Genomic DNA, 20,738 nt, shown 5'->3' on the forward strand with positions numbered 1-20,738 from the left:
GATGACATCAGAGTGTGTTGGACGTAAACAAGAGCTTTCACATTTCCTTATAAGCTTACATAACAAAAAAGGCAAACGTGCTTGATCATCTACTTTGAGGTTAAAAATCGTTCTGATGCAGGAAAAAAAACATTTAGTTCCTGTTTAAAAAAACAAATGCAAAACCAGAGGCAGTAACAGTCTCACATTTGTCAAGGCAACTGTAACCCAGTTCCACAGAAATGCACAAACATATTGTGATTTGATGCATTGCTAGCATAGGCACTAAAATGTACAAGAAGTCATGCACTAGTGCTCACAGACGCAGATATTATTTTTGCATGAGCAAAAAAACCAATGATATTAAATTTTAAAATATTTTAAGTGCATGTTTGCCCTTGTTTGACCTATTTATTTATTTACAAGCTTCCCCCACCCTATCCTTCAATGGTTGTTGTTTTTTTAAAAATCACATTCAGAAGGGCATTGCCATCAAAATACTGTGAAAAGTCCAATAAAAACAATGAATTATTAAAAACAAAACAAAGGCAGCATTAAAAGCAATTCAGCAGAAATAAAAATATACCAGTGATGAAAAAACCTGAGGTAATTAAAAAAAGTTTTGACCCAATCTCTGGAAGTAAAAAAACACCAAACACAAGTCTAGGCAATGAATTAGATTCCCTGAGCTGAGAACTCTGTAACTTGGATGCTTTCAACCAAGAAAGCTTTCTTTGCAATTGCTACCCATCTTGCCTCAGATGTTGGGGCACCTTGAAGAGATACTCCAAAACCGGTCCCAGTGCTTGGGCAAGTAGGGGCTGCCAACCTGTACCCTTCCAAATCCCATCATCTCCAATGATTGTGCATGCTGTAGGAGTTGTAGTCTAAAACATCTGGAAAGCTACAGGTTAACTACCCTTGCTTTAAAGGTAAGCACCAACACTTTGAATTGTGCTTCGAGCTGGTGAGGGTCTTTAAGCCCTGTTGGGATGTGTTCCCTTTGACTGATTGGAGCTAGCAGCCTGGTGGCTGTACTTTCAAACTATCAGTTGTTAACATCTGACCTGAAATGGAAACTGACACGCTCAGATGTACTTAATATTGTTCCAGCAGACAGTCCCCTTGCTGAAATTAGCAACCTGTTTGAAGTCTTTGGATCACGGAGCTCACATTTAAATCCAAAATGCTGACTCAAATGTAATACAGATTTAGAATCCACTTCTCACTATTTCTCACTTCCTAAAAAGCATTTCCTTGAGTGCTACAATTTGGAGCATTCCTAAGCTAAGAGAAAACTAAAAGGACAAAAACACGCTATGTAAAAAGGAGAAGGAGAAGCAAAAAACAGGTCAATAAATTACGTTATAGCTTTTCCTTTATAAAAATGTATAAAACACTGACAAAAACTGAGGTATCTGTGTTAATAAATAAATTTAAGTTAAAAATATATAGTATTGTATAATACTGATTTCTTGTAACAACTTTGCGAAGTATATTCCAGTTACAGTTACAGAAGTTAGTTTTCCTGAGTGGAAAAAACAGTTTCATTTTTTCATCTTCATTGCCAGGTATTCTTCAATGTAGTTAATGAAAATGTCAAACTCTCCCATTGCTTTATAGATGCCTTTGCCTTGCAGCTGGGAAGGAAGAGGAGGGATAATTAATTACAAACTGAAGGAATAATAGTTATTGCAAGATAAATATGCATGCATTTTTCCATCATCTTTATTCTACTCTGAAGTTTTGGCATGTGACAGAATTTTGAACACTGTTGACCAGGATTAAAGGAAAGCATGGGGAACAGGACTGGGAAAGTGATGGGCTGGCAGAGCAAGACTGCTAAGCCCTCCCTGTGACAACACAGCTCGGCACCATTGTGTGAAGCTTAGCCTTCATTTCCCTGTCTTTATTCCATTCCGGCTTGAAGAAGGGAACAAAGGAGAAGAATTGTTTTTAAACGAGGGTCTCCAGTGAAACAAAAGACTAAGTAAACATGCCACTTGAACAAATGGAGTAATAGATGAAAAACCACTGATATTTAAAGTTTTCTGAGTGCATCATTTGGGACAATTAACACAAATTGCTAGTGTAAGAAGAATCTATCTCAATCAAGCAACCTACACAATTCCTCTTTACAGACATTACTGGATCAGTGTAGGATATAGGTCACAGAAGGAATCTGCTTTGAAACTACAAATTGGACTTCAGGACACTTTTTAGCAGCATTCTTAACATAATAGGAAGCAAGTCCTCATTTGTAACAGTACACAGCATATGCATCACTTGGACATTACTCGGATGGTAAAGAAAATGAAAGAAGGTTGTTTGAAACTGAATGCTCATTCCAGACTGAAGAATCAGCTTTGCTGATTGAGTTGGAAAATAAAACATTAAGTACCACCTACAACTGGTTTATATGTGTGTTTATTGTAGTCAGTGGCAACCTGCCCAAGGGTGTACATTGCATGCCCAGAAGGACACCTAAAAGCCTTGGTGCAAATACAAAGTTGCATTGCCTGCACCACAAAGTTCCCTCTCCTTAACCTCCACTTGACAGTGCTAGTCTTCTCAGCTTTTAAATGTTTTTAAACTGGCAAGCCGCTGAGCTATTTGGAAGGATCCAATCTACAGTGTATGTATTAATCCAGAAGAATGGCAAAAGGATGCATGACTCTCACACACTAATTGTTTTGGCTCTTTGATGTACTGTGCAAAGCCTCTAAACAAGGGTGTTTAGCAATGTGATATAGGAACCTACCTTTGCATAGGTTTCTTTGATGTTCGTTATTGTTTTGCTTTCCTTTTCACAGATGAAGAACCTATGCTGAAATGAGGAAGCAGAGGAACCATGAATTCAGTGGCTTTCTTCTGGTTATCCTTGAAAATTCTAAGAGCTCTACTGCGCATTGACCTAATTCAGCAAGGAAGTCATCAGTGTGAAGAAGAGCCATCCATGCTGTCTATACTAGGGCTACAGATGTGTTCCACTGGTGATGCTCATCCAGGCAACATGGAACAAGCTGGATACATCTTTGGCCTGGTGCGGATGTGCACCACAGAACACAAAATCAGAGAGGAAGGAGGGTAACTTCTGCTTTGTTTCAGTGCAAATGTCTTTCCCTACTTGGCAAACTCTGATGAGTAAGTTCACGAATATCCCTTAGTCCTAGAGAAGAGCTTTGAGAGTTTCCTCTTGCAACTCTGCTAAGCACAGAGGGTTTCCTTGTGGCCTTGTGTGCTTGTTTTCTGAGTCATACTGTGACCAGATGACACAGTGAGGACACCACAGCAAAGTACCGGTAATGTTAGGATGTGGCACTGAATAGCTCTGTCATCTGCAGTTATGCCTTTGTAGAAGCAGCAGCTATTAGGTAAGAATTTTACGTAAGGTTTATGAAGGAAGACATCAGCACTTAACTTACATATTTTTCCATAGGCTGTATGATAAAATAGTCAGTTTGTGCAGTCCCATACATAATAATCATCTATCTCTGTGCTTTATTAATCTTGTCATGAGGTCACCATTATAGAGAAGTTAACCTCATTCCTGAAGGAACTACAACACTGCACTTCTTAATGAATACAGCTATGTCAAAGACCATGTGCATCCTACAGTTGTGTGCAGAAATTGTTACTGGGTGCAGAATTGAGTACAGAAAGAATCTTGAATTTAATTTTGTTTTAAAGCTAGTTTCTAGACCTGAAGGTTGTGAAGATCTGTTTGAAAAGGTGTAAGTCATGCATAGTGAAACTTTAAATCTAGAGGACAGGCTGTGCTGGATTTCCAGTCTCTGACGTGCCCTGAATGACTTTTTACATTTGCTTAAATAGAAACAAAATTAATTTGGCAAAATAAGCAAAGTTATGCACATAGTATGCTTACGATGCATAATTTATACATATTATGGATTAAGCTTTTCTTGGGACAAAATTGTGATTACCTGGGAGGAGACATTTGTATCTTTTTTGTAGCCCAGAATATACATAACACTGACTCTGACACCTGAAGAAATGGCGAAGGCACCTTGGCAATGCCTACATTTTAAAAATCTCTAATACAGGGTTTCCCAAACTTGGGCCTCCCACTCCCTAGCTAGCAGGACCAGTGCTCAGGGATGATGGGAACTGAAGGCCCAAAATCAGCTGGAGACCCATGTTTTGGGATATATTTGCTGTCCCCACAACACTTTTTACAAATAGAAGTGGAAACTATTCTCTTCTCTTTCAAAATAATATATTGCACTTTAGTCCCATTTTGTAGAGCACTAACTTTGCATAATGAACATAATGTTTGTTTCTAGGGTCTAAGCACCATTGGATGCCATATTTTACTCCTCTTGAACAGTTCCACAGAGGCAGGAAACTGCAGTTTTGCTTGGGAGCATGGCAGGTGGCCTAGGAAAGGAAACAGGGGCCGACTTACACAGCGCTTGATTGTCTGTCTGAGATCCAGCAGCCTATTTCCAAGAAAGTCTACAGTCCGCTGAATGGTGCTGCCAGTGGTTACGTTGGGCAAAACAACTTCCAGATAAAACTGTATCATTTCTGCCACTGACTGACAGCCCAAGTACCCCTAAAGGTAGAGGAGACAATAATAATGGTAAGAGCGCATGAATAAGGCATTTCAGAAATAAGATGGCTCATTATGATGTACACATATGACAATTCTGTCACTGTAAACAATGTTTTCTTACTTCAGAGTTTCCTTGTGCTACTTGATAAGCCTAGATAAACTCTCCCCAAACACACACATTACATACTTGGAAACTGATGTAAAAAATAATAAAATAATAATACAAATAAAAATTGTGACTCCATAGACTGCCAACTTATTTATTTAAGCAAATTTTCTTTAACGTCTTTCCATTGCTCCATCATAGCGCATGGCAATAAAAAAAACCTTATTGATACATGTAAATTAACTATAACATCATTAAAACTCCTATTATCCCTGAAAATATAACAACACAGAGAAAGCCTTACTTAGCTCCTGATTGCTTGATTACTCCCAGTTGACAAGAGACCTGAACTTGCCTGCTCTTTAAGATCAAAAGAAGAAGTGCTGCTATAAGTGAGAGAATGACTCCTCTGAGTTATGCTGGACTTTGGCCATTCCTAGTAGATATTTCTGGCTTCTACTGTCTGTTCATTAGACCATACTATGCATAAACTGAACAAAGCCCCATGTAGCCTCAACACTTTTTAAAGGGAATGACTTATTGGGATATTTTGTTCAGAACTGTTTTTTCAGGCAAAGGTATACCGAATACTGCTTTTCTTAATCAGGCTTCTAACAACCTAAATATTATACAGTAATGCTGACTGTTGTAGGGTTGGCACTGTTGCAATTTCCCCTACAAGTTCCTCACAAGTAAGTATGTGGAAATGGAAAGTGGGAGTTAAGGGAGATGATGTGCAGAGAAGAATTTTATCAGTATAGACTTAGAACACAAATGCGTATAATAACATGCATTTCAAAACAGCGTCCTCTAGCTCTCAACACACATACACGGGCAGATTCATATTATTGTGAATTGTTGTTGTTGTTGTTCTTGTTTTCTATACAACCCTTCATCCGAAGATCACAGGATGGTTTACAATATAAGAAAGACCCTCCTGCCTGACATGATGTCTAAAACATTGGTCTCATAGTTTATTTCTGCCAAGAAACATCTTTCCATGACCCCATAGATCAGCATGGACTTATGGTATTTCCAAATAGCGTGAAGACAATTGAAATCTCACCTTGAAATCTTCCAGTAGATCCTCTTTCAACAGCATGATCTCTAGCTCATCATCTCTGGCTTGCTGTAAGAGTATGCAATGAAGAAGACTCAGGTAAGTTTGACCCCACTTATCAGCAAAGAGTTTAGAGCATCTAGTATCACCCAGTGTCTTTTACATGTGAGCATTCAGATTTGATGCAACTTCTTATCTGAGGGTCTTCCCTCTCTACTGCATCCACTGGTAGATAATAGCTATGACAAATATTGTTGCAGCAAGCTTTTAATACACACACACACACACACACACACACACACAATAGTATCGTATATGCCTAAACTTTTGTGAATGATTAAATTCAGATTTCAAATGTATGGCTATCTAAAAGCTCAGAAATACACCAGTGAAAGCAACATACACTTAAATGTAATCAGCAGCCTTCTCTCATGCATGTCTAAAAAATGGGGCAATGGATATAGAGTTTCAGCTATTCATACATTTCATCTGTTATTGTTGTCTTTCACACATGCATATCAATTTTCTCCAAATATCTGGACATTCATGGTAACATAGAATAACATAAACGTTACTCCAAACCCCCTCAGAAACATTTGGTTCCTAATAAGCTTTCTCCCCTTCCCCAGATCAGAAAATTAGTTAACCTTAAAAGTTTTTCTTGTCAGTTTCAATCACAACTGTTTACATAATTTCATTAGACAGCATTTGAAATGAAAGGCATAATCCACCAGAAAATTCACTGAATCCCATTCATTTTGCTGGGGCTTGCACAGGAGAACTTCTTGGTGGTTTGTGTCCCAAGCAATGCATCTCTTGTACTTATCAGCAAACTATTTATTTTATTAAATGTCTATCTCACCTTTCTTCCCCAAAGTGCCCAGGATGGCAAACAGCAAAATAATAAAACAATTCAATGATTTTTTTAAAGCAGCTTAAAACATGTCAACTGAAAACATTTTTTAAAAAATTCAAAACATGGAAAAACAAATAGCACAGTAAGCTATGTTAAGTGTTTTTGATTGCTATGCAAGAAGAAGCGAAGCCTTTTTCCTCCACTCTTCCTAAACTCTGGATGCAATGGAAGCTGCTAGAGGAAGAAAGGATCGTCATACTCACAAAATAATCTCTAATCTCATGAAACGTGACCCGCAACTCTCGGAGCTTGTGAGGCAGGATGTCTGCAAAACGCTTACAGCTGCTTTCAGAGAGATGGCCCTGTGCATTCTTGAGGTTGAGCACCAGGGACAGAAGAGTAAAGGCTCTGAGAGAGTTCATGCCTTCACAGATTTCCTTTGTGGTTCAGCTCAATTTTGCAAGAGGCAAAAAGCCAGATCTGAATGCCCATCACCTTGATTGGCTCCTAATTTATACCATCCAAAAAAGCAGCTTCCTTCCTCATTTCGCAGGATATGGTACTGTACTCAAATTAACCAAAAGGTCAACCTCTTCCCATCAAAAGGTTTTCATGAATTGCTGAGACCCATTCCTCCTTCCTTTTAACATAATTTCCTTCTTGTAAATTTAAATGTAGTAAAGGAGAAAGGAAAGATTGTGCTATGTTAATTACAGTATGATGGAAAGACAAAAAGGTGCTTTTCTCATTCATTGTGGTATTTTGTTCCTTTAGTTCCTAAATTTTAGGTAAATTTCCTTATTGTAAGGGAGAAAATGACCTTTCATTATTTAAATCTCTGAAAACCCAATTAAATTGTTGTTTTTCTTGTTAAACTGCCACAACTGGTAGGCAAATCAATTTCAGATTTTTAAAACACATCTCTGAAAAGCGTAAAGGTTTTCCCCAACTATGTAAAATCCCCATATACTTCTCAATGCAAATAAGGATTAAACAGACAAAAATAACACAAGAGATTAATTGTAAAACAATATCCATGGGTTTAATATATCACCCATTTCAACTGCAAATATTATTCCTGGCACTTTTAAATTTTTGCACTTTTCTAAATATATATGTGTGTGTTTTTCTGTATTGTTGAGCACTGCATAGTTCTGCTCTGGGCTGTTTTCACCATGACCAGACTATCCCTGTTCAACACTGAGGAGCCTACGAGGTTCCACTGGTCTCTGGGGGTGGACCATCTGAATTGGTGCTCCACTGCTACAAGGTAAGACTGCCACCAAAAGGCCAAACTTCACCTGGAAGTGGTCTCACCACAACAACATGGTAAGGCACTCCACTCTATCCAGACCCCCCCCCTCTACTGGGAGCAAAGACTACACCTGCTCTGTGCATTGGCCAGATAACCATACGGTATGAGACAGTCCCATGGCTGCCATGAGGCCATGAAATCTTGGGCTGGCCTCGAGGCATGTGCAGCACGCACGCTGAAGTCACCCAGGACAAGAGACCTGGGTGGTTCTTCCAAAACCACACTGGAGGCAGTCTGGAGACCAGCTCAGTAAGGGAGGCTGTTGAGCAGACAGAGAGGTGGTACACCAAGAGTATTCCCAGCCTGCCTCCATGACTGTCATGGACTGGCTGGATGCAAACAAGTAGTGGGAGGCACCAGCTGGGGAACCCCCAAGGGAAGATGGCTCAGACCAAGGAATTGGTGATGGGATGACAATGAGTGGTCAGAGGGAGAAGAGGGAGCAGACCAGGAGGAGGAGATGCTGGAAGCTGAAGAGGTAACAGGGTTTAATGAGCAGGAAGAGGCTGTGGCAGAGAGCCATCCAGAGTCAGAATCAGATTGGAAGCTGGAGAGGAGGGAGGAGAAGAAGAAGAAGAAGAAGAAGAAGAAGAAGAAGAAGAAGAAGAAGAAGAAGAAGAAGAAGAAGAGGAGTAGTAGAAGTAGTAGTAGTTTGGATTTGATATCCTGCTTTATCACTACCCGAAGGAGTCTCAAAGCGGCTAACATTCTCCTTTCCCTTCCTCCCCCACAACAAACACTCTGTGAGGTGAGTGAGTTTGAGAGACTTCAGAGAAGTGTCACTAGCCCAAGGTCACCCAGCAGCTGCATGTGGAGGAACAGAGACGCGAACCCGGTTCCCCAGATTACGAGTCTACCACTCTTAACCACTACACCACACCAGCGGTGGTTGCTGAAGAAGCCAGGGAGTGCCCCCCTCTTGCTGTGACCAGCTCCCCTCCTCCCTGGACAAAGAAAGACAAGTTGAAGGAGCCTTAGATTGCTTGGGAAGGACCTGAAGGCGGAGGAGTCTTAGAGAGCAGTGGGAAGGAGGGGACCTTCAGTCCTCGCAACTGCCTCATTGGGGCAAGACCTGCTGGGAACAGTTGCTGTGCTCACCAGTTAACTTCATAGAAACTCTTTGAGTTATTGCTAACCTGCTCCCGACTCCTGCCTTGACAATGACCCCACACCCGATGCAGCGCAGCTCCTATGCAGAGAGGTTTCCTAGTAAAGCACAGTTAACTTCTATGCACCGTGGCAAATGCCTCCCATTCCCCAACCCTCCGGTCAGAACTGAAGCTGTGCAGAGTGCCCAGGTGGGCACAACCATGTCAGGTTAGGGACATCCCCTGCCCATCTCAATTATACAGACTAGATCAGCCTGTTTATTCACAATAAGAAAATGGATCAACACGGTCTTATTATGAACCAGCCTAGCATTCAGTAACAACAACAACAGTCCATTGGGCACAGCAGATGAGCTTCCAATGATACCATAGGTGGGACGGTGGTTAGTGCAAGCAACATAATGCACGTATCTGTAAGTCTCCATCTGACCCACCCCCCTCCAGCCATGTCCTCTTCTCCCCCTACCCAAACCACTGGCATGCTTGATTATCTGTGAGTCCTCCTTACTCTGTCTCCCTCCCAGCCACATATTTCAAGCACCCTCACCTCGGAATGCACACCCTGTTCCAGGCCCTCGCAAACTCACAGTGCAGGCAGTACAATCCTATGTATGTTTGCTTAGAAGCTGGTCCAGTGTAGTTCAGTAGGACTTAGAAGCTGCAATCCTAAATGTACTGACAATTATAAAATTATAAACACAGGACTTTGGGAAAACAGCACTGTCCTGCTGTCAATATGTACTTTGGACGGCTAGGAGAAACTCCTACTGGCATACTTTCAAATGTTATGTTTGGAACAAATGCCACAGGCAAGTACAAAGTGCTCCTGAAGTGAATGGGAGACTATAATTGTGCTTTGCAGACAGTTTTTGCATAAGTATGTCAACATCTGTCAATAGATTTGAGATGTGATAGCTGGATGGGACCTCTGTAATATCTAGAGGCAGATGCACCTAGCATAGTAGATGCTGGCGACAACCAAGAAGGGATGACCACCACCTTGCTGTCATGCTTGTGAGCTTCCAGAGGCCACTGGCTGGTCACTGCTGAGTTTTATTTAGTAAGGCAATTCTTACATTCTTCCATGAAATGTGTGTGTTCTAACCTTTTCTGCAGAGGGTGTTGGAGGAAATTTACATTTGTAGAATCTGAATTTTTGTGTTTGTGGTTGATTCCAGTAATATTTCAGCATGGATTTGCTTTGCTTTGCTTATAGCATATGTTCTCCTTTGCTTCTCTCTCTTTCCCAGAATCATTTACTAGATGTCAGCACATACAGCATTATACTGGGGTAACTGGATTGCCTCTCAGAATGTGTCATTAAAACTGCTTCTCTATCATGTTCCATCTTAAAGTGGTCTTTTTAAAGCCCCTTGAGGGAATTGTGTATTTTATATACTTGCAGTGGTGGACTACTGTGTAATGAAGAAACAAAAGGGGTGGAAAATTAGATGGGTAGGGGAAAAGGGATTCAGTCTGCACACTCATATAAACCAGGAAAGCGGACCATAGTGGCAAGAGGAGCGCTGTTACTACTGCTGCCATCACCTCACTTCACAAGTTCTAATATTTATGCTGGTCTCCCATTACTTACAATTCAAGATGCTAATTGATATAATAAATAAAACTCTGATACAGCCATGGGCCATAAATACTGCAGCCTCAATGTGAAATTTCTGTCACTTAAACCTATCGATTTCACTGGTCTTAAGCATGCCTAAACTCTGATGCATGATGGACAAGCCCTTTAGTCTTGGAGTATTATTATATACAAATGTATGACTGGTCTATAGGAAAGCTTTCTTCCATATTTTGCTTTATTAATGGCAGTTATAATGGCATTAGTAATCATTCAAACTGGATTTTAAGATTTGATATTTTAAGATTTAAAATATGTGCTGTTAATCAACAAAAATGGAATCTTGATTGCTATAATGACTGGGTTTCTTTTTCAGATACAACTGCACTAGCATTTTCTATTTTTTTGTCCCAGCAATTCAAAATAAGATAGTTATAAACAATACCTACATTCTAGTCATATTCTTAAAAGTACGATTGGCCATGATCCATTCCCAGGGCTTTGATAAACTATGGGCCAGAGCAGTGATGGAGAACCTTTTAGAGACCGAGTGCCCAAACTGCAACCCAAAACCCACTTATTTATCGCAAAGTGCCAACATGGCAATTTAACCTGTATATCTCATTTTTTCTGTGTGTTTCACATTTCTTCTTTGTGACCACTGTTGTAATAAATAATCCTTCATTAAATTATTTTTCCATTGATATATAATTTTATGGTATAACTCAGTGCTTTTTTAAAAAAAATGTTTAGGGGTACTCTCATTTTGACTCAAGAAAATTACCACCGGGGGGGGGGAATACAGTTCAAATAGGGAAAAATAATATGCGTCCCCCTGTGTCCCCACAGAAAAAAGCACTGGTATTTCTCCAAAGCAAAGTGGTGTTATGAGCCATCAAACCTCAGAAATACATTTTCCCCAGAAGGTTCCACAATTCTGGCCACTAGTGTACACCGGAGGGCTGCACTAAGAGCCACCCTCTCCCAGTTTTTAATATGAGATAATAATGATTGTCTGCGTGCGCACATACGAATATAAATAAATAGAATATATATATATATATATATATATATATATATATATATATATATATATATATATATGCCACTTCTTTGGCTGCCATTTGATTGCAGCCTCCACAGAATGAATTTCTTTGTTGGCTTCCGCAGGAAAGCCCAGCGAACATGTAAACCCAGCAGCACCTTCTTAGGTTGCCGTCTTTATATGCTTACTGACCTGGGAGTTAAGCCCTGCTGAACTTACTTCCAAGTAGGAAAAACAGACTGGCGGGAGGCCCTGGTACATCAAAAGTCAATGCCTGCTCAGCCCCTCGATGCACGCCAGGCCCTGGTGCCGCATGCTTTGGACGGTGCGTGCGAGCCCTCCTCTCCTCCTCCTCCTCCACCCCTCTCACGGAAGCTACGGCACTGCTGGGGCAACGACACACGTTCCCACAGAGAAGGCTCTGAGTGCCCTCTCTGGCATGCATGCCATAGGTTCGCAACCACTGGCCAGAGGCTGCAGGAGAGAGTAAGTCAGTACTTCATAAATCAAAAAATGTGCACTAATCTTTCCATATTGGTGGACGGACCATAGGTAGAACATCTGTTTTGCATGCAGAAGATTCCAGGTTCTACATCAAGTTTAAAAGACCATGTAACATGTGATGGAATACTTCAGCCATTCAGAATGGACAACGCTGGGCTAGACGGGGGTGGGGGGAGAAAGCAGCTTTCTATATTTGCTAGAGTCTTGCCCAATATGAAAAAAAAAGTTAATTGAATTTTTCACATTATCTTTGAATGGTGCAGTGTTTTTATCCTGGCTTCTGTCCCACACTTCTTTCTCTCCATCGTTGTTTTTGATCTAACGGAATGTGTTGAATTATACCTATCCTCTTTTATGGGTTATGCATATCAAAGTAGGTGTGGCCAAGATGTGATACTGGACACAGTGAGAATGGCAGATTTCAAAGCTATTTGCATGTTTAGACCTTTTAACCATTCCCTAGAAATAAATTCACACAGGACTCAGACATGTGGTTTGGTTTTTGGCAGAATTTAGGCCACAACTTTATTGATTACAATCAAGTGAGTGGTTGCATAGGCTCTGGTTCGACTAGCTCCCAGCACTCTTGCAGGCAGCGCTGACCCAGAGCGCAATCGTAGGTCAGCCAAGGGTTAACACCAGGGACAGATGAGGACAGGAGTGCCAGTCAGCCACCCTGATGTCCCCCGGACTCGGGAACGGGCACAACCCCTTTCAGGGTTGATAAAACCAATGAGTCCCTAGGATTCCTCTACCGGAATACCCTTCGCATAGGAGTGGCCAAACCGTTCTGCCACCCCTATCACTTGAAACAGAGCCTATCCACAACCTTACAAGTTGTGACGATTTGCTACTCGGCAGGCAAAACCCAAGTGGCAACAGTCAATCAGCCAAGTGGGGAAAATTCCTGCCGTGCCCTTGCCCCAAAGACAGACGACACACGACGGCATAACAAGGACAAGCGCAAGCCCTAAATATAGGGAGAGGTGCGTGGGTGTTCCAATGCAGCAGCCCCAAGAGGAAGCTCAGGCGCACCTGCATGGGCTTAAATAGGTCCCTCAATGCCCTTTACTTGCGTCCCATTGGCCAGATTGCACCCAGCATTGAGGGACCCACCAATAGGGTGTTGTGGCTATCCAAACGATCCCCACCCACAACACAGGGTCTGGTTGCAAGGTCGTACCGCAACATGTACCCTCTGTGAGGGAGGACCTGATTTACCAAGTCTTTCCCAACAGTTATTCTACACAGTTTGGCAACTCTTTGGAAATTCATATGCTGCAAAATTTCTAACAGTTGGCATTAAAATGAAGGCCACTATGGTGCTCTCTGAATCTCAACTTGTATAATTTTTTATCTGGCAATTTTATGTGTTCAGTTGCATTTTTATGTTTGATGTACTCTGGAAATATATTGCAATAGCTGAGGGCTGATGCAAATAAATGTTTTCCTTTGTACACACTGCCTTGTGTGACAGTTTTCTGGTCTGTGACATGGTTGGCTTGCTGAAATATTTTGGAAGCCACCACTGTGGTCAATCACCAGTGCTTACATAAAATAAATACTGTTGAAAGACTGGTGATGATTGGAATACTCCAAAAGCTGCCTCTTATTTGAATGATTAAAAAAAAAATCTTATTTGTAAATTTAACAAGTAAAGTAGAAGAAGAGAAAGGGGGAAATGAAATTGAAAGAAAGAAAGAAAGAAAGAAAGAAAGAAAGAAAGAAAGAAAGAAAGAAAGAAAATATACAGTTAATACTACTAATAGTAGTAAACAACAATCAATTCACATTGCAGATACAGTTACCATAAGTTCATGAATATTAAATGAATCATATAAATTAATATAAGCCTGCCATATACCAAAATAGGTATCCACGCAGAATTGACATATATGTGAAATACGTTGGATGCAGCCAGGGCAGTGAGTTCATTAGACCATTGTGTAATGTTGTTGTTGTTTAGTCGTTTAGTCGTGTCCGACTCTTCATGACCCCATGGACCAGAGCAGAGCACGCCAGGCACTCCTGCCTTCCACTTCTTCCTGCAGTTTGGTCAGACTCATGTTGGTAGCTTTGAGAACACGGTCAAACCATTTCGCCCTCTGTCATCCCCTTCTCCTTGTGCCCTCCATCTTTCCCAACACAAGGGTCTTTTCCAGGGAGTCTTCTCTTCTCATGAGGTGGCCAAAGTATTGGAGCCTCAGCTTCAGGATCTGTTCTTCCAGTGAGCACTCAGGCCTGATTTCCTTAAGAATGGATAGTTTGATCTTTTTGCAGTCCATGGGACTCTCAAGAGTCTCCTCCAGCACCATAATTCAAAAGCATCAATTCTTTGGCAGTCAGCCTTCTTTATGGTCCAGCTCTCACTTCCATACAACACTACTGGGGAAACCATAGCTTTAACTATACAGACCTTTGTCGGCAAGGTGATGTCTCTGCTTTTTAAGATGCTGTCTAGGTTTGTCATAATAGACAGTGGGTATTTCTCCTTGTAGCAAACACACACACACACACACACACACACACACACACATACACACACTGGTACCTCTGGATGCGCATCCTGAGCACCGTATCTGTGCATGCTTGCAGCGTGATTTGGCGTATCTGTGCATGCCTGTGATGTCATTTGACGCGTCTGTGCATGCGCGAACCGCTGAACCCGGAAGTAACCCATTCCGGTACTTCCGGGTTCGGTGGGTTCGTAATCCATGACGAACGCAACATGCAGCGTTAGTAACACGAGGTACGAATGTAAATCTCTTATTCACCATAATAGCTCACAAAGTCTACTTTTGTTGTCCAGCCTTTAATCCCCTTTGGAATATGGTTTTAAAATACATGAGCACCTGCAAATATCAAGGGTTTTACCAGTATAAAATTGATATGTCAACAATGTGAGACCGAAAAGAATATTACTGCACATGCCCTTGTCATAAGTCTCAACAAGGCATTTCCAGCATTACATCTCCAGCACCTAGCTGTTTGAGACAGTGCCTTCCTATAAACACCTGTAGGTTATTGCATACATTTGTAGGTCATTGAAGTTTCTCAGAAGCAGAAAGGTTTATAATAACCTTAAGCATTCTGCTCAGTTCTGGATATATAAGTCTGAACACATGTGACCAAAATGTGAGAACTGAACACTTGAACAATTTTCTCCAACACAGCATGTTTGCATTTCCATTTTTCTAGTATAACACAATCTTTGTATTTGTTTATCTCCTGCTTTGTGGTTGGATTAAAAAACATATTATTAGCGACAATTTCTAGCTCTGGTTTTCATGAAAGAGAAAGCACTAATCAAACTAGCCTCGTGTGCGATTGCCGCAGTTTCATGTTAGTTTCGTATTCGCAGAATGCTGATATGACGCTCAACTTTTTCTCCTGCATCATGGTTTTCTAAAACACCCAGTTCTTTTGTGTCATTCAGCATTTTGGGTGTGGTGGAATAATCCTCTCATAATACTACGTTCATTTAGGAAGCAACTAAACAAGATATGGATCAAAGTGCACCACTTTTGACAACCATATATGTAGACATGTGTTTATCAGATTGGGGCTCTGGGGCTGCAAACCTTTCTCCACAGTTCCACCCCCCTTCAATCTAACTCTCCTGTACCCCCCCCCAAGTTGATGGATATTGCCATTCCAATGGTGTGCATGAGCCATGTAATGTGATCTATTATATGGGGCGGGGCTTACCTCCCCCCCCATATTTTATTCAAGTTGGCACCCCTGCACTGTACTCTTTGTATCCTAAAGCATTTTTTAATACACCCACACCTCTCTGTATGCTCTTTAGGAATAAGATGTGTTGGTATGATGCATAGGAAAAACATTACTATTTTCTGTAGATCATAACAGTGCAGTTTCAGTTTTAATTCTTAAGCTTTGCTTATTGGCATACTTGCAATTCAAATTGACAACTGCTGTGTACTTGGTGAAACAGAAATCAAGAACAAAGTTAGATAATATGGCTTCTTTCTCTCTTTTAATTTTTTCCAAAAACATTTTCAGAATGAAAAATAATACCATCTGGTATGTCATTATTTTCTACTGTGAGCACAGGAAATACCCGATGATATATTTATTTTATTTTAAACTATATACACCACCCTTCATCATAAGATCTCAGGGTGGTTCACAGAATAAAAGCACACAATAAGCATGATGCGGCATTCGGGAAAAGCTCATGCAAAGGAAATATGTGCCTGGCATCCCATTACATCTATACTTAGAACTCTGCTCTGGTTGATATCCATCTGTCTTGGGAGACAATGGAGCCTTTGAGGGTGAAGTCAAACTGTTGGAAGGTCACAGCACCTGCTGTGGCTGTAGAGGCTGATACGGGAGAGACAGAACTGGAGGTTCTGTTGCACCTGGGGCAGATGAACTATGTAATAATTGAATTAAAACCAAGGCGACTGGATGCAATGCAACAGTTTTTAAAATGGCTGGTTTTGGGTCATTCCTTTCCCATCATCTGCCAAAAAAGCCCTAATAATCTGTCAAGGTGTCCCGGTTCCTGCCCAACACATGCAAGCAGAGACTCTTATTTATAAGTAAGAGATCTTTACTCAGGCAAGTAATGGTATAGGCTCAGGAGCAGACAGTGCTCAGGAGGCACAATTCAGCAGGACAAGAAGTTCAGAACTGGACAGAGGAGACAAAGATGTCCTCCAAAAGCTCCTCTCCCACCAGCTTTTAAAGACGAAGTGTGGTGTGATCACCCATGAAACTCTCATGTATTGTGAGAATGTAAAGCTTTCAAGCGCACTCTGTCAGGGCAGGTGGGTCTGCTCCTATCTGTGAAGGAAGCGTCTGGTTCCAGGAGACAAGGCTGCACCCTCCTATTCAGACTCCATTTCAGTCTCTGCCACCTTCATGCTCCCCCAATGGCTGATCAACCCCCATACCCGCTCCTTCTCCGAGGCTGTCTGCTCCACAGGAAGGTCAGAGAGGAGAGCCAGCCTCCCTGCTCCCCCTTCCAAAGTGTCCCCCCCCTCTCCTCCAACCCAGGTTCTACCATTCAGCCTCCTTCTGTTTCTTTCTTCTCCTGTGTCAAAGCCTGCCAATCCAAGTCCAAGGCTGACAGTAACGTGGATCTCATGACACAAGGAAGCCTAACTGCTTGCAAAGGGCTCTGAGGGCATTTACACAAATCATAACCAAAAGACTGAGTTTATTAGTGATCTAAAAGAGTGTGGGTGGGTAGGTGCTAAATGGAAAGTGAAGAGTGGTGTGCAAATTATCTCATAGGAAAGCTTTCTCACCATTACTGAATGTTAAGGAACCCAGAGGCAGAAGCAGTTTATTGAGTGGAGAGGAGCCACTGCACAAACTTCCCGGCAGGTGTTGTCACTGTTGCTTACCAGAAAGAAGAGGGGAAGGATGAGATGGTGGGGAAGTCAGCATGGTGCAAACAACAACAGAGTCAATCTGAGGCACCTGCTCATGTGTTTGCACTATGCTGTCCTCCTCACCCCCTGGCTCTTTCCCTTTTTCTCCTGGTAAGCAACAACAACCCACCTGCCAGGAAGCTAACATAGCAGTTCTTCTGCCCAGGAGTCACCAGAACTACTGATCAAACAATTCTGCAGTTGATTTACTTCACCCAATATAGCCTGGTCTGCCAGGCAGTTGCTATCCAATATCTCAGGCAAATGTATTTCCCAGTCCTGTTGCCTGATAAAGGTGAAGGGATGTTGTGGGGCTCTCAGTACAGTGGTAACTTGGTTCTGGAACTTAATCCATTCTGGGAGTCCGTTCGACACCGGAAACTGTTCGAAAACCAAGGCACGCCTTCCGATTGGCTGCAGGAGCTTCCTGCACTCAAGTGGAAGCTGCGTTGGACACTCGGCTTCTGAAAAACATTAGCAAACCGAAACACTTACTTCCGGGTTTGTTGCTTTTGGGAGCCAATTTGTTTGACAACTAAACCGTTTGAGAACTATGGCTAAATATGGCTAAATATTGTCCAGCTAGATGGCTGAAGGCAGAGGCCATGGTACACATTTTTTAACTGCCCCTTGTACTCAGATTTGAGGAACTGATATATCAATCCCTTTACTGCAGAAATCAGTAACAATTCTTCTCCAAATATAACACTATTCCTGTTGACTGGCACTGATTATTACACCTCATATGGGACAGCAAAATTTGTCAAACTGGCTGTAGGGGAAGCTGAAGTTGTTTATTGTAGATGATAATATACATGTTATGTACGAACCCCCGGACCTTCCAGCCCCGGGACCCAGTGTATGCAAAGAACTTTGGGGCAGGCCCGGCATGGGTACCTGCCACAGTCACCAGAGCGACTGGCTTTGTGTCGTACGAGGTGCTAATGGAGGGAGGGCAAGGCTGGCATCACCACTGCGCTAAATTATGGTGACAATTCCTGGGGGGAAGCCAGGAGAAGGGCTGGACAGAGGGATCCCAAGGGGACAGTGAGGAGGCCAGTAGAGCATGAGGAGCGGGTAAGGGAGGCAGAACTAGGAAGGCCAGAGGTGACCCCCAAGCCCGAGTGGCCACAAGAACCAGAGCCACGACTGCATTAACCGATGGTGCCAGACCAACCAGCCCCATTGCTGCCGGCAGCCCCAGAACAAGAGTCAGAAACAGGAACCCCTACCAAGGGACACCCCAGACCACAATGCATACATAGGCGACTGGCATACCTCGACAACTACAGATGCTAACCATCCGGCTGCAACGGGAACTTAAAGGGGAGGGGTGTTATGTACTAAGCTTGGATCCTAGAAGAACAGGCAGGTAGGATCCTAGAATGCAACAACTGATTGGCCTGCAGGAGCAGCCCAATCAGGCTCCAGGAGTGAAGCAGAATCAGCCAATCAGACAGAACCTATTGTGTAAATAATGTATATAAAGCCTAAGGTTTGGGGGAGAAATTCACTCACTGTTTTACAAGCTGCAATAAAGAGCATGAAATCACTATGTGACTCTGAGTATATTTCAATACATTTCCCACAGGACACTGAATCACTGTAATGGACTACTTTACAATTGGATCTTATTATGGCATTGTAGCATGTATGTACTAATTTGGATATCACATTATGGTTGCCTTATGGTGTGTGTAGGCTTATGGCCTGATTGGAGCAACAAAGCTGCATTTGATTTGATTCAGTTTGGTACACAGGACTGTGTTAACTGACTGCCATGGCACAGAAATAGGCAAACTGGACTTGCAGGATGAATATCTCCCAAGGTGAGAGATTGAGAAATGACAGGAAGGATCCCAGGTGAGAGCTGGGAGGGTCTGTCATTTTCTGTGGTGGCCGGGATTAAGAGCTACTTTTGGATAGAGAGAAGATCCTGCATTTGTGCACTGTTCTGTATTTTAGATATCCAGCTGCTGATTTTCTCCTCCATTATTCTTTGTATGCTGTCCCTGCTATGGGAATCTGTATTTTATTATGTACTTATTGTATTTATATAACTGTTTTGATGTTTACATTGTATAGATATTGTGTTATGTATTGGTACTTATGTTGTATGTTGCAAGCCCGCCCTGTGATCTTTTGATGTAGGGCAGAAAATAGATTTAATAAATAAATAAACACAATAGGCGATGCCAGGGATCGAACAAAGGACACTCTTTATGCAAAACATGAGCCTCATGCGCTATGAATGATGCAAACTGCAACTCATCTTAGCTTCACTTTTCACATCCCAAGAATCATTGTAACTACAACATACAAAATGACTTAGTTTCACCATCCTCTTGCAGTGCCCTGGAAGGTCGCACTCTGCTTTCCTGTGAAGCTTCTAGTGGAAAGTTCTCAGGCGGCTCCACAGAGTGAACATAGTTTGGTCTTGCAACAAAGGGTGTGAATCTGTGTGTGTGAGAAGGCGGTGGGTGGGACTTCGGAGGGCCTGAACACCTCAGTCCTCCCACCAGTTTTTATGCAAATCAACATCCTTTCAATACAATATTTTCACATTACTTTAAGACAGGGTTCACCAACCCTTTGGAACACATGGGCATATTAGCAAACCAAGGAAAGTGTTGAACAAATGTGCATAATGCAACTAAGCATACACCACAATGTATTAAACTTGCTCCAATAGAATGTTTCTTTTGCGCCTAATTTCAGCATGGGAAGCAACTCAGAAACTCAGATCAAAGCACAGAGGGACTGAGAAACAAGTCCTTAAAAAAAAGAAAGAAGCACAGATCCAATGTGAAACTTGGAGCACCAGGACCCCTATTACATATATTAACAGAGACTATGTTGCTTTAGAAGCAGCTTTGATTGTGCACATCCAGTGTGGAATAATGGACTCCACCATATATTCTGGAACAGCTAAGAAAAACATTGGATAGAATAAAAGGAAGAAACGGAACTATAAGCAAACAAATTGTCAGGCTTCAGGGAATTGGCTTCCTCCCCCGTGGCAGTAGATAAGAAGATCAAACGAAAGGAAAGTCTTACTAGTTAGAATCTTTAATAATCACAGTGAAAGAACAAAGAACACGTCTCCTAGAAATGGCGGTGCTCCCAATTAAGGGTCACTCCCCCTGCCGTCCCTATTAATCTATGTCACTCTTACAGCTTGTAATCTGAATTTGTACCCTCTGT

The 20,738-nt window shown here is 41.9% G+C and overlaps 1 protein-coding gene across 1 annotated transcript; it reads right to left on the reverse strand.

Annotated features, from left to right (window-relative positions):
• Positions 1-946: 946 nt before the first annotated feature.
• Positions 947-7,134, reverse strand: IL10 (interleukin 10). The gene is made up of 5 exons (XM_033152889.1): positions 6,841-7,134; positions 5,728-5,790; positions 4,406-4,555; positions 2,741-2,806; positions 947-1,619 (listed from the first exon to the last, which is right to left on the reverse strand). Exons 1-5 carry the CDS (start codon positions 6,997-6,999, stop codon positions 1,527-1,529), a joined length of 531 nt encoding a protein of 176 aa, XP_033008780.1. The 5' UTR covers positions 7,000-7,134; the 3' UTR covers positions 947-1,526.
• Between the last annotated feature and the right edge of the window lie 13,604 nt (positions 7,135-20,738).

This window comes from Lacerta agilis, chromosome 6 (genome assembly GCF_009819535.1).
Source record: "Lacerta agilis isolate rLacAgi1 chromosome 6, rLacAgi1.pri, whole genome shotgun sequence".
Lineage (NCBI taxonomy): Eukaryota > Metazoa > Chordata > Lepidosauria > Squamata > Lacertidae > Lacerta > Lacerta agilis.

Coding starts and splice junctions, on each gene's coding strand:
- IL10 (XM_033152889.1), bottom strand. CDS start 6,999: ATGAACTCTCTCAGAGCCTTTACTCTTCTGTCCCTGGTGCTCAACCTC. Junction 4,556..5,727: donor ATCTACTGGAAGATTTCAAG/GTGAGATTTCAA, acceptor CTCTACCTTTAG/GGGTACTTGGGCTGTCAGTC. Junction 2,807..4,405: donor GACAGACAATCAAGCGCTGT/GTAAGTCGGCCC, acceptor TCCTCATTTCAG/CATAGGTTCTTCATCTGTGA.